Raw genomic sequence first — 12,012 nt, 5'->3', positions numbered from 1 at the left:
TCAGCTTCTTTCATCAATGGTTTATAGTTTTTATTGTAAAAATCTTTCACCTCTTTGATCTTATTTATCCAAAGGTATTTTATTTAAGTAGCTATTGGTTTATGCATGTAACTCATCTGTTTTCTATCTTTAGTCTTCTGCAACATGCACCTTTAGGGTCATAAATGTCTTTAAAATGTTATATTTAATTGTGATTCAATCCTGATTTCACTGCAGTGTCTTCTTTAGCTTGCAAGTTTAAATAACTTGCAAGTCTGTTTTTTAAATTTCTAAATGTAGATCATTCTCAACATTGATTTCTAAATTTATTTACACTGTAATCAGAGAACATTTGTTTGACATCAATTCTCTGACACTTGTTAAAGCTTATTTTGTAGCCTGGAAATGGGTCAATTTTCTTTTTTTTTTTTTTTTTTTTTTTTTTTGGTAAGATTTATTTATTTATTTGAAAGGCAGAGGCAGGAAGAAAGAGAAATCTTCCATCCACTGGTTCATTCCCCAAATGGCTGCAACAGCTGGAGATTGGCCAATCCAAAGCCAGGATCCAGGAGCTTCTTCCGGGTCTCCCATGTGGGTGCAGGGGCCCAAAGACTTGGGCCATCCTCCACTGCTTTCCCAGACCATAGCAGAAAGCTGGATCTGAAGTAGAGTAGTCAGGACTCAAATCAGTGCCCATATGGAATGCTGGCATTGCAGGCGGTGGCTTTACTCACTACACCACAATGCCGGCCCAGAAATGGGTAAATTTTCATAAAAATTCAATGTGTTCTTCAGATGAAAGTCTTATCTTTCAGTTACTGAAATGAACTGAAGAGTTACCATTTATAATCCTATGATACCTTTGCCATATATTTTGATGCTGTTAGTCAATGTCAGATACATTCAGATTAATATTTATATCTTCCTGGCCTTATTGTTATTATGTTATTGTTATATAGAGATATACAAATTTATATATATATGCCTTTATATATATGCATATATAGACATACAAGGGTTTTCAAAAAGGTTGGAATTAAAAGATACATTTTTATACAAAAATATTGAAATCCATACCTATGCAGATCTTTGAAAAGTTCATGGAAAAGGCATGATATGAAAAAATATGCATGAATTCAAAAAAACTACACTAAAACAAACATATCTTTTAATTCTTCCACAAATTTTTGAAGTATCCTCATATATATATATAATTATATAATACTGATATATGTAGTATCCTTAAAAGCCATTTTCTGGGGTGAATATTGTAGCACAGCAGGTTAAACTGCCACCTGACACCAGCATCCCATACGGGGTCCTGTTTGAGTCCTGGCTGCTCCACTTCTGATCCATCTCCTTGCTGATGTGCCTTGGAAAGCAGAGGAAGATGCCCCAAGTACTTGGATCCTGCCAACCATGTGGGAGATCCAGATGGAGTTCCAGGTTCCTGGTTGTGACCATTTGGGGAATGAATAAGCAGATGAAGTATCTCTGTCTCTCCTTTTTTCTCTGTAAACCTGCCTTTCAAATAAATAAATCTTCAAAAGAATATAATTAAATAAATGCTGTTTTCCTCTGATATGTTAATGTTTGCTTTCAATGTAGCTAAGCCAGCTTTTTCTTTAGTATTTGTATGATTTATCTTTTCTATTATTTTGTTTTAACTTTCTATTGTATATATCTCTTATAGTCAGCAGGGATTTTTTTAATGAAACATATATGCTTTCTTAACTGCAAAATTTTATCCCTTCTTAGTTACTGTATTTACTGATCTATTTCCCTATTTCTTTTTTATTTTATTAGTTTTTGATCCCATTCACTTTCCTTTTCTAAATTGTAGATTCCTTACTTCTCTTCAAGTCCCTTTACCATTCCTGCTGATAATATAATTGTCTTAAATATTTCCTTTGTTAAAGTTTGAGAGACACAGTGAGCTCCCACCTGCAGATTCAGGGCCCAAATGTCCACAACAGCCAGGGCTGAACCAGGGCTAAAGACAGGAGCTGGAAATGTAATCCACATCTCCCTTGTGAATGGCAGGAACCCTGTTTCTGAACTATCCCTGCTGTCCAAATGTCTGCTTTAGCAGTAAGTCAGGAGGCAGAGAAGGGTACTGAAACCAAATATTCTGATGTAGGACACAGATGTCAATCACTAGGCTAAATGCCTACTCCTGTCTTCCATAGTTCATCTACATATATGGAGAACCTCATTAAAGTGGTTCTTCAGATATTCTAAGATTCCCTAATTTATATTTCCCTTTTGTCTTAGTAACTTCCTCTATCCATTATTTTAGATACATACTATGCAACTAGTATCTGAAGATCTTGCCTCTAATCCTGCTATGTGTTACATCTGTTGGCTTTCACTTAGAGTGGACTCACTGCTCATACGTTTTATAATTTTTCTTTTGTGTGAAATCTTCTTCATCAAGTCTTTGTGTAAAAATTGAGTGGACTGACTTGAGGACTTATCATTTCTGTCTGGAGAGGTTTTGCTTTTATTCTATAAAGTCCTTCCTTATCCAATTTTGCCACTCTAAGAAATTGCCCTTCGGAAGTTCTAGTTTTATAGTAAAATGTCAGTACCAAACCCCAACTTTGAGCCCAAAACCTCAATCCTATTCCCTTTGCATTTATAACAGACAACCACAAGTCTTACCCAGGACCGCTCACCCGCATGCTCACAGTTCCAGTTGGCGTTTTCTTCTTTATCTGGAGCACCTGGAATTTCCCTTACATTCTATGAGCTCTGCTCTCCATTTACAGGAACACCTGGTGTGCTTTATTTAGCTTTTTCTATCTGTTTTTGAATAGTTAGCTAGTTCTCTGAGTTGCTAGAAATGTCAGTCCTATGACTAGTTTTGTCATTATTCCTATGTTCTGAAATTTTGTAGGGATATAATTTGGTATGGGTCTGTTTTAATTCATTGTGAACTCAATAACCCTTTCAATCAGGAAATCCATGGTTTTTTTTTTTTTTCAGTTCTAAAATTTGTCTCAAATTGATTTTCTGATAATGCTCTCTTTTCTTTTTCTATTCTATCTATCTGTATGGCTTTCTTGTTCATCAGATGATAGACTACATGATTCTTTTTTCCTCTGTTTTCTGTGTTTGGACCATTTTGTTAGGCTTTCTGGAACATTTCCTCAACCGTTTTCTATTTATCCTATTGGCATTTAAATATCTACTCTTTTTTATTCTCAAACTGTTCCTCCTTTTCTTGAACATTCTGCTCTTGTTTCTTGAATATATCTTCTATCACAGAAACATTAATTGCACGTGTTAACAGTTTCTCTGAAATCATCATTTGCTGCCCTCCCTACAGTAGTCTATCTATTTCCCTTGAACTCTTTCTTCTTGACTGTTTCCTTGTTCTATGTTCCTGACTGGGAGATCTTAGCAAATTTCATAGTCAGACCTAGTCACTGAAAAAGCTAACAGGAAGACTGGTATACTTGGAAAAAACTTGTCAAACAGTAGACCTCTGGTGGTACTTGATTTCTTTGAATACTCCAAAAATGACACCATCAACTCATTTTTTTTTCTTTGGAGTGGTGTGGTTTCTCTAATCTCCTACCTGGAGTGTATGAGTGTATCTTATCCCATGCCTTGGGTTAGACAAGCAGCCAATCAGTGATATATTTTCACCAATCTACTGGTTTTCCATTCAACATTATCTCCAGCATCTTCTTTGTCCTGTGCCACTACTTTAAAGCCCCCTCTGTTTAAATTTTACCAGAAAACCTATTTTTCTGGGAAAGGTCATTACCTGTGGGTGGGTTGATGTGTAGAGAATTTGGAGTCCTGACTCAGATTCTCATACAATCTCCTTTTCCTTCTTACTTCCTCCTCACTCCCAATTTGCATACCCCGGTGATAACCAGTTCCTGAGCCTGTCCAGGGCTTCTGTGAAACTGAGAACCTCGCTTCTGACTGCTGTCCCACCTCTCATTCCCTATGGGTTAGGCCTGAATTCTCTGTGAGCAGTTAGGATATTTTCCATTCCTCCACTTGCTTTCCATCTCTTTATTTTATTGCTCATTTTTACAGCTAGTTTCATCAAAGACAAAGCTAGTGTTTCTCTCTCAAGGTCTCCTTATTGTGGAGGTGATTGGTAGAGGTGAAATGGCAGAATTTTTATTCTAACATTTGGCTCAAAAAAGGATGTGCTGCTAATAGAGAAGAATATTAATTAAGTCAGTAGAAGTTGGTTAAAAGAACTTCTTTATGTGTAACTTTCAAACCAACCATGAGTGTGCCCTTGCACTACACTACCAAGTTGAAAAACCAATCCAGACTTAAATAAGGAGAGACCATTTGAAAGGGTTATTACAAGTGGAAACAAAAGTGTTTTCAATAAAGGAGTTGGAATTAATTTACTAAAAATAGAATAGGAGATAGGCATTTGGCCTCGTGGTTAAGATGCCAGTTGGGAAACATACAGCAGACATCCAGGCCTGGATTTGATACCCAGCTCCACTTTAGATGCCCGCTTCTTATCAGTGCAGACACTTAGGTCTGCAGATGATGGCTCAAGTAGTTGGGTCCCTGTCACTCACATGGGAGACCTGGATTGAGTTCTCATCTTATATTCTAACCCCTATTCCAGTCCTGACCATTGCAAGCATTTATAGAGTGAACCAGCAAAGGGGAGCATATTCTGTCTCTGTCTTTCTCACTCTTTCTCTCTCTTCCCCCTCATCCTTTTCTCCCCCCTTCTCATCTACCCTCTCAAATAAATAAAACTTTTAATTGAATGATTATCTCACCTATTTATTATATATTATTACTTATCAATGATAACCTCCAAGTTAATATGACTGATCAACATGAAAGGTGATACTAATGCTAAGTTGTTGAAGCTTTTCTCTGAGTTTAAAGTCAAGAATAAAAATGTGGGTGAACTTGAGAAATATTTTCCTAGGGATATATAAACTTTTATAATAAAAAATACATTACATCTGGCATAATTATAGAGTTTACAGGGTACTTGGAAATCAAGTAGTTCAAACCCTTTATTTGTAATTAAGCAAATTAATGCTCTAAGATATGATATATCAAAGTTTCAAAGTTGAGACAGAATCAGGAAGAAAAAGCTTCTTTCATTTCCCCAACTGGGAATTTCTTTTTCATTAAATCAAAGATGAGTTTTGTTTGATTTCTTGGGTTAATATAGAAAAGAATTGTTGAGCCAGCATCTGAAAAAGGAAATGCATAGCAAAATCTGAAGTGATTGTCATTAAGTATTAAGTGCCAGAAAAGGGCCAGAATTTTAAATTTAAGTGCAGTATCACACTGTTGTTTGGAACACTAAATGGAATACTTCTGAACGTGGTGATCAAATATTCTGAAGAAGTCATCAAAGTTAAAAGTCATGAATCATCCAGAGAATAGAGGAAAATCTCTGATACTTGATGAGGTGCAGCTCAAGGGCTCTTATCTTCAGACGTCCTTCTTAATGGGGATCCAGGTGATATGCTGGGTGATTTCTGATTGCCTCCAAACTACTACAGAGCTGGACTAAAGATGTTGACTTGGGTCTCAAGTAAAGAATTGTTTTAAGCCAGCAAAACATACTGACTTGCTATTTCCTCTTCTAGTGAGTTCCCTTAGTGGCTGTTACAATCTCAGAGCCTCAAGGGTAGAGGTCAGGAATTTCCCCTTAGTACTTAGAAGTCTTCAAATCTTCACTTAGAGGGCAGGAATTAAAGGGATCTTGGTGCTTTAAATGAAAAAGATGGTGGTATGTCCGTGCCGCCACAGATGCAGGGTGCCAAAGTCAGATGTAATTGACTTCATCATGTCTCCTGAGGTAGACCAGCACAGGTCAACATCTTTATTCCATAACCCTGTAGGGGAAAAGGGACTTCTCTTCTACTTCTGAAGGTTCAATGATCGAGTTTGCTGAAACAAACTGACAGTAGGCAGAGTAAGAACAGATACAACATAAAAGTTTATTACGCGCACCAGGGTTGCACAGGAAAGAGAGTGCCCAGTAACCCAAAGAGATTTAGAAGGTCATCCTTCTTCACGGTGGAAAAGGACTTGGGGACTGTGGGAGTTTTCAGAAGAGTAAAAAATGATTTTTAGGAGTGATGAATGGGCCCACATTAAGAAATAATTGAAAGTAAGAAAATATGAAAGAAGCACAATTCTACTAAAGCAGATAGCAAAGGTATTTGACCCAAACTTGGAAGTCAGGCAAGCTTCGGAAGAGGTTATAGAGAAAGATCCTAAAAGAAGACTCAAGATTACATGGATACTGACCACAAAGTCTATATTAAGAGTAACTGGGGGGGGGGGGGGGGGGTGTTTGGCACAGCAGTTAAGACACTGCTTGTGATGCCTACATCTCATATCAAAATGCCTGGATTTGAGTCCTTGCTCCACTTCTAATTCCAGCTACCTTCTAATGCACACCCTGGGAGGCAGCCGGCGATGGCTCAAGTACCTAAGTCCCTGCCACCCACAAGGGAGATGCAGATTGGAGTTCTAGGCTCCTGATTTCAGCCTGTCCCAGAGCTGGCTGTTGCAGAAGTTTGGGAAGTGAACCAGAGGATGGAAGATCTTTCTCTGTATCTGTCTGTCTCTGTCTCTCTGCCTCTCAAATAAGATGAAAATTAATTAATTATTTTTTAAAAGAGTAGCTAACAGGCAAGTATTTGGCTTCGTGGTAAAAATGTAATCACATATTAGAGTGCCTGGGTTTCATTTCCATCTCTATTCGCAATTCCAGCTTCCTATTGATGCAGATTCGATGAAGCAGCAGTAATGACTCAAGTAGCTAGGTCTCTGCTACCCATATGGGAGACCTAGATTGAATTCTCAGCTCCTGGCTATGGTCCTGATCCAGCCATGGCAATCATAGTATTTAGGGTGTGAATCAGCAGATAAGAGCTGTCAGTTTCTCTCTTCCTCTCGCTATTTCCCAAAGTAAATAATCCCCCCCCAAAAAAATAGAGCAAAAGAGGGTACTTTTCAGTGTATGAAAATTTTGTGTAGACTAATATTGGATTAATATGATTATGTAAATTAAATCAAACACCAGTCAACTTCGGACTTGATATCAGATTTTCTTACTTAGAAACCTATTGTATGGCACATAAGTGCCAAACCAACAAAAAAAAATAGCACAGAGAATAGGACCATTCTTTTCCATGCTCCTCTGTTATTCTGGGCAGCTGAGAGGCAGGCCATCTGTTACAAGCTGAAGGCACACCTCAGCATCTTCCCACATGCACACTTAGGAATCACCCTGAAGTTGTTGAAGGACAATGAAAGCGACCCTGGCAACACTGAAGCAGGTGTGTGGTCAGCCTGGCCTAAAAGACAGAACTAGGTCAGGACAATAAGTCAGCCCAGCACAAGAGCCAGAAAATCCATGAAATTGGTGCCAGACTAAATGGTGATTTTTTTTAATTGCAAAAAAATTATTTTTTGAACTCTGAATCATTTATCATTTAACAAATGCTCACAAGTCACCAGGCATTGCTGCATGCATTTTTGTTGCATTAATTTTATGTACTTTGCATGTGTAATTTGTATGTGTTTTGTACGCATTAATTTTTTAAGCCTAACAAATCTGTGAAATATCTGTGAAATGCATTCTATGCATCATCTCCTGTCATAACAGACGAAATTGCCCAAAGTCATTCAGGTGATAAGTGGCAGATCTGGGATTCAAACTCAGGCTGCCCAGCTCTGGCTCTTAATCACAGCATTTTGTACAATTGCCCTAGTCTCTATATTACTAACAACAAAAATGGCTGTAAATAATATCGTGAAATATGATCAACAAGGAAGATACAATGATCATCTTCATTTTACCCGTGAAGAAAGTACGCCAGATCACATAGGCACTGAATGGAAAGCCTGAATTTGGTGCTAGGAAGTCAGAAGTCGGGAAGTTCATCGCCACTGCAGTGCCTTCAAGTCCAGCTACTTGCCTTTGTGCTAGGACAGCCATTCCTGCTTTGAGCATGCCGTTTGTTCCTTCATGGCTCTCGCCCCCACACCTTTAGAGCCATTCCAGGTTTTACTTTTCTTGAATAAGGGCACAACTCACCATGTTCTTCATCTTAACCAGAAACTCATAAAGTAGAACTGTGCCCTTATTCCTTCCAGATCTTCTTCCTGTTTTTCAACTCACTGTTATTTTTCAACCTCTTCCTATGCGCCAGGCTCTCTGCTGCATCTTTTACTCTCATTATTCCCACTAATCCCCACCAAGGAGCCTGTAGGTTGGTTTTTAAATTATGCCAACAGTACAAATGAGGAAATGGAGGCTCAGAAATGTTTAAACCTCCCCTAAAGTCACACAGCTAATGCTGCCAAGAACTCCCATTCCATAGCCCAGGGGGTTAGATTCCAAAGTCTGCACTCTCGACCATAATACTAACTGTCTCCACCTCATAAAGAGATCTGAGTAAACTGGCATGTGACTGGCAACCATAAGAGAAAAAGAACACTCGGAAGCAGTCGCCAGATTCCGAGGCCAGAACGCTCTGCAAAGCAGTGGCCCTTCCCTCCCTTTCCTCAGGTGCTGTTCTCAGGGAAGACTTGGGATGGCTGGAACGCAGCCTCAGAGCGTCCTGCCAAGGCTGCTGATGTTTTGTTAAGTTGTGATCCAGAGCCACATGGCTTCCAGTTCAGAACTGCTTGTCACCTTATCCAGATGTGTTTGGGTAGTAAGGAAATGGCTGATAGTAACCTGTCCTCAGTGGACTGGTTAGAACCTTGAAATACCTGCATAATTAATTCATAGGGTAAGGTAGCCCCACGGGAAGGCTGGAGTATAAGAACCACTGATAAGACATGCACAAACACTAACTCCAGAATATGGAAGATGCTTACTCTTTGGTATTTTTTTTAACAAATTTTATGTATAAGTCTCTCTTTTGCTTTTTTTTTTTTTTAATCTCAAAGGTCAAAGGCAGAAATAAGAGAGGAAGAGAGGGAAGGAGAGGGAGGTTTACTCCCTAGTTGGCCGCAGTGGCCAGAGCTGGACTGATCCAAAGCCAGGAGCCAGGAGCTTCATCTAGGTCTCCCACGTGGGTGGCAGGGGCCCAAGGACTTGGGCCATCTTCTGTGACCTTTCCCAGGCTGTTAGCAGGGAGCTGGAGCAGAAGTGGAACAGCTGTGACACAAACTGGCGCCCATATGGGATGCTAACACTGCAGGTGGCAGCTTACCCTTCTATGCCACAGCTCTGGCCTCTCTCCTGTATTCTTAGAAGATCCTGAAATCACTGGGTCAGTAAGTTGTGGGCCTAGGAGCCCATCACATCCTTATCAGCCATTCCGTAGCTCTGCCTCCTCAGGGAAGTGACTTAGCCACTATGAACCTGAGTCTTTTCATTCATTAAATGTATCTTTAATTAATTCCTATCTCAGGGCATTACTGGAAAGTTGAATTGTCAAGTGGATAATGTTTGTACTGATCTCAGATTATTACTGTTCCCTATATATTAATAGAGGCATGAACCTGCCACAGAGACTGGAATATCCATGCTACTTATCCGAGCACCCTTTCCCCAAAATATGGCCGGAGAAAATCTGAATTATCCTAATACCACAACAAGATACAATTCTTGGCCTTGCAAATTCTTTTTGTTGCATGTCCTTTAGGCCCTCTGCTTCCTGGTGGCTTGTCAGTTTCCTGGGAGGCCTTCTCGGGGTCTTTCTGGAGGATGTTTTCTCCATGGAACATTCCTGTGGGGAAGCCACTCTCTTCTCTGAGATGAGGATTCTTCTTTTGGCACTTATAAACTCATCTACAGTGGACGCTCATATTATTTTAGGTACCTGGGGCTGTCTCCCCTTTGAATACAGTACAATTTCCTTGTCTCCATGGGTATTAAGAGATGACAGCAAACTGTTACCCTAAATATCAAAAATCTGACTCTGGAATGGGTTTGGAGGCAGATCCCAAAGATGACTAAAGGCTTAGGAAAAAAAAAAAGAAAATCCAATATATATATATATTAAAATATATAAAAACCCTGAAAATACCAAATGCTTCATCTCACAAAGACAAGAAACCAGCCATTCCTCACGGAAGACTAGAACTAGAAAAAAAGAAAAGAAACTGTGCTACAGAATAAAATATTAATAAAAAAGTCTCACAATCTTGTTAATTGTGTATGTGAGGTAAAATAGGATGTTGCCTACTCTCCTCTTTGGGAAACTTAAAAGATGCCGTGTGGACGTGTCCATTAGGCACACTGCAGTGCAGTCCTCGATGTATCCTTGCCCGCGGGCTAACAGATGGATCGAGTGGCCTCTCAGCATGCCTTCTGGACCCACATTTGTGCTCGTCCATGACTGTTGGGCTGACATGTTAGCCGACTCCGGTTTGCCCTTGCCAATTAGTGGAGGAGTCAGCTGCTTGAAAGAAAAGAGGTAGACCAGCTGTCCCCTAAAGAAAAGTCAACCCTGTTCCAAGTTCAATTATACCAGTGGAAGTTTTATTTCTTTGAGTCATGAAGTATTTTTGATCGTGTAGAGTTCTCTAGCAGAATGCAGACACTGACATTTCAATGAAGATAAAATAACTAAACCTTATCAGATAAGGGCTTAGCATGCATCATGGCCCTGTAGCACAACCATGAGCAGAGATGCAAGCAGAGGGAGACCCAAAGCCAACAGAGGAAGACAGAGAGACTGCAGAAATTGTGTCTAAATAAAAATGCTGCCCTAAGCTCCTGCAGAATATAAAGTGCTCCTGTCTTCCATCTTTCAGGCATTCTTTGAGGAAAGCAGGGCTACTACAAGGTGCAGAACACTGAACAAGGCACTGGGGGTACCACAGTGCAGGAAACAGAAGCGGCTCTTGCTTTTCTGTAGGAATGAACATGTGGTGAAATACCACACGGCAACGAGTCTACATTCATGCAACAGAAACAGATAGTGATTGAGTTACTAAAATGCCCTAAGCACTATTTTAGACACTTATAATGGGTAGTAAGCAAATGGGCAAACCCTTTGCCTTCATAGAGTTTATATTCAGGTAACAGGGAGTTTTGTCATAAATGAAGCACAATGAGCTCTGAAAACTATGACAGGGAGACCTGCCCAATCCTTGAAAGGGGATGTTTCTATTGACATATGAAGGCTGAGTAGGACAGGCATGGGTTGGGGAAGGAAGGAGGAGGCACTTGGAGATTGTTCCACTTAAAGTTACCAAAAGCTGCTAAACAACCACAATTCGCTTGTGTGGTAGGATGAAAGGTAACATATCTTTCTCTTTCTTATACTTATTCAAATATTTGCACAATAAATAATTTTAAAACAGTATCAGAGCTATATTTAAAACTATTTTTTTCTCCTTTTTATCATGTGGCTTTAATGTATTGGTCTTCAAAGTCTTACTTTTAAATTATGATTAGATTATACATGATATAATAAAATTCAGATACCAAATTCAAGATGAAAGAATTCAACCTTGATGATGGAACTGCCGAGTCTAACCCAAAATGTGTTTGGTGTTACTGTATGCAAACAAGATGTGTTTGACATTGTGACATGGATTTTTCCCCACCTACATTGAATGTGAATTATAGGTTGGTTCCTGCACTACAGGTGGACCTGTGGCAGCCCAGCAGTATCTCCCATGTATCAGAGGGAACAGTTACCGATGTCCACGTTCTCCAAAATGCTTCCCAAGCCTTGTTAGCCTTCTTTCATGAAGCCAACATCCAGTACGAGTAAGCATTCCTTTTCACTGGCTTTAAAATTCATTTGTACCAAATTGAAGTTAATGATGGCTGTATTCAGGTTATTTATCAAGTACTTCAAACCGTGTTGCAAGTAGAGTTTTTCTTATTAGGAAAACAGACATGACTATATTCCCCCTTGATGAGCTTATTGGTAGAATGGTAGATGGAAGCAACCTCATCTATGTGTCATTTCAGTGTTACCACTGAGTAATCAGTGTCAACACAAACTTTTTCTAGGAAGAAAGGAGAGCAACCTAGCAAGACCTGGAGAGTGCATGAGAAGGTAGGGGCGGAAAAGGGTTCCTGCAGGA

General features: G+C 39.5%; 1 protein-coding gene across 3 annotated transcripts in view; it reads left to right on the top strand.

Moving 5' to 3' along the window:
- CPA6 (carboxypeptidase A6) overlaps positions 1-12,012 on the top strand; it is a 351,124-nt gene that overhangs the window by 224,145 nt on the left and 114,967 nt on the right. For 2 of the 3 annotated variants that reach the window (XM_002710456.6, XM_089336347.1), the window contains exon 3: positions 11,565-11,689. In XM_002710456.6, coding sequence (XP_002710502.1) covers positions 11,565-11,689 — 125 coding nt within the window. Of the gene's footprint in view, positions 1-11,545; positions 11,690-12,012 lie in introns of all 3 variants that reach the window. The other variant, XM_089336346.1, reaches the window with a different exon arrangement.

Source organism: Oryctolagus cuniculus, chromosome 6 (genome assembly GCF_051225735.1).
Source record: "Oryctolagus cuniculus isolate XC-2025 breed Fujian yellow rabbit chromosome 6, ASM5122573v1, whole genome shotgun sequence".
NCBI classification, from domain to species: domain Eukaryota; kingdom Metazoa; phylum Chordata; class Mammalia; order Lagomorpha; family Leporidae; genus Oryctolagus; species Oryctolagus cuniculus.
Note: the sequence above shows the minus strand (reverse complement) of the source record. Positions and strands in the feature narration are given on the sequence as shown.